Genomic DNA, 1252 nt, shown 5'->3' on the forward strand with positions numbered 1-1252 from the left:
CCGTCCAGCATGAAAGAGATAATATTCTCAAGATTCCTGAAGCTCTCAGAATCTGTAGGGCTCGGTTCAACTCCGTCGAGTCGAGAGATGCAACTGCACAAGAAGGTGAACAAACAGTAAACACACGCTTTCCTCGTACACATGTTCAGACAGTACGCCTACGTTGTAAGTTAAATTGCGACACGTGTTCCACGTGATACATACTAGACTGACGAATCTGCATTTCATCACCACGGCGTTGTACAAGTCCCTCTTAACTGTACAGAGTTTGCCCAGGCACGACTTGCACTTGACCGACACGTGCGTGGAGTAAAATTCATCTCTATTCATGTGTATGCACAAGCAAATTCATTAGTTCCAGCAAGACGCCAGTGTCGAGCAAACGCTCGAGCATGCTCTTGTCGGTGTTCACGCGCTTTTCTCAGTAAGCGAGCACAGGCTCGAATATCTCCGCGGTGCTGATCGCATTCAATCGAAGACCTCCCGCGTATCCGTACTTCCGCGCAACGTTCGTGTCGCGGTCGACAATACTTTGATACTTTTGGCACTGTCGCCGATCCTATACCCTCCATCGGCACTAAAAGGATCGTGCACAAGCTGCGAAATTGTCGAAAGCACTGCCGACATTCCTCGTCCTCTGCCAAAAGTGTCTCGAAATAACTGAACAGTTCCAGAGCACATACAATAATGTACAGCAAACGTTTCAATATAACCTAAAATAATAGGACAACAGAGTAAAATAGATACCAATTTTAAAACATACATTGGTTATCTTATAGTAAAATCCTAAAGGCAACCTTAAAGCGATAACTTATAATATTGCTACCTGGGTTATTTCGCTTGCGCCGCTGCGCCACGACCCTATGATCGGGAAAAATCCTCTTGCGTCTGTGTGCTCGCGCTCTTGCGCCGCGCCTTACGCCTTGTCGTCTAGACGAGCCTTGACACATTTCCTAACCTATATCAGGGCGAATTCTGGATCGGAAATATAAAAATTCAGTACGCTATACTGGTTCTTCTTCTTTCCGGTTGTTTGGCACTTGGTCGCTAAAAGCGATCCGATACGGCCATGTCGATCCAATAGGCAATAATGTCTATACAGCAATAGTCTTAACTTGGCGATACAAATTCTCCTAACAAGTCACACAATGCAGAGGCCCGGCCCAACTACCGAGCCTCGCGCGGGATGATGCAATCCCTACTGGATGATGCAATCCCGCAGGATCAAAAATTTTAACTTTCGTCGGAAGAC

At 46.4% G+C, this 1252-nt stretch overlaps 1 protein-coding gene across 1 annotated transcript; it reads right to left on the minus strand.

Moving 5' to 3' along the window:
- Positions 1-50: 50 nt before the first annotated feature.
- Positions 51-1187, minus strand: LOC105570759. The gene is made up of 3 exons (XM_012028201.1): positions 827-1187; positions 201-713; positions 51-93 (listed from the first exon to the last, which is right to left on the minus strand). Exons 1-2 carry the CDS (start codon positions 948-950, stop codon positions 469-471), a joined length of 369 nt encoding a protein of 122 aa, XP_011883591.1. The 5' UTR covers positions 951-1187; the 3' UTR covers positions 51-93; positions 201-468.
- Positions 1188-1252: the final 65 nt, after the last annotated feature.

The sequence above is a fragment of the Vollenhovia emeryi genome, unplaced genomic scaffold, assembly GCF_000949405.1.
Source record: "Vollenhovia emeryi isolate VEMERY1.0 unplaced genomic scaffold, V.emery_V1.0 DF950090.1, whole genome shotgun sequence".
NCBI lineage: Eukaryota > Metazoa > Arthropoda > Insecta > Hymenoptera > Formicidae > Vollenhovia > Vollenhovia emeryi.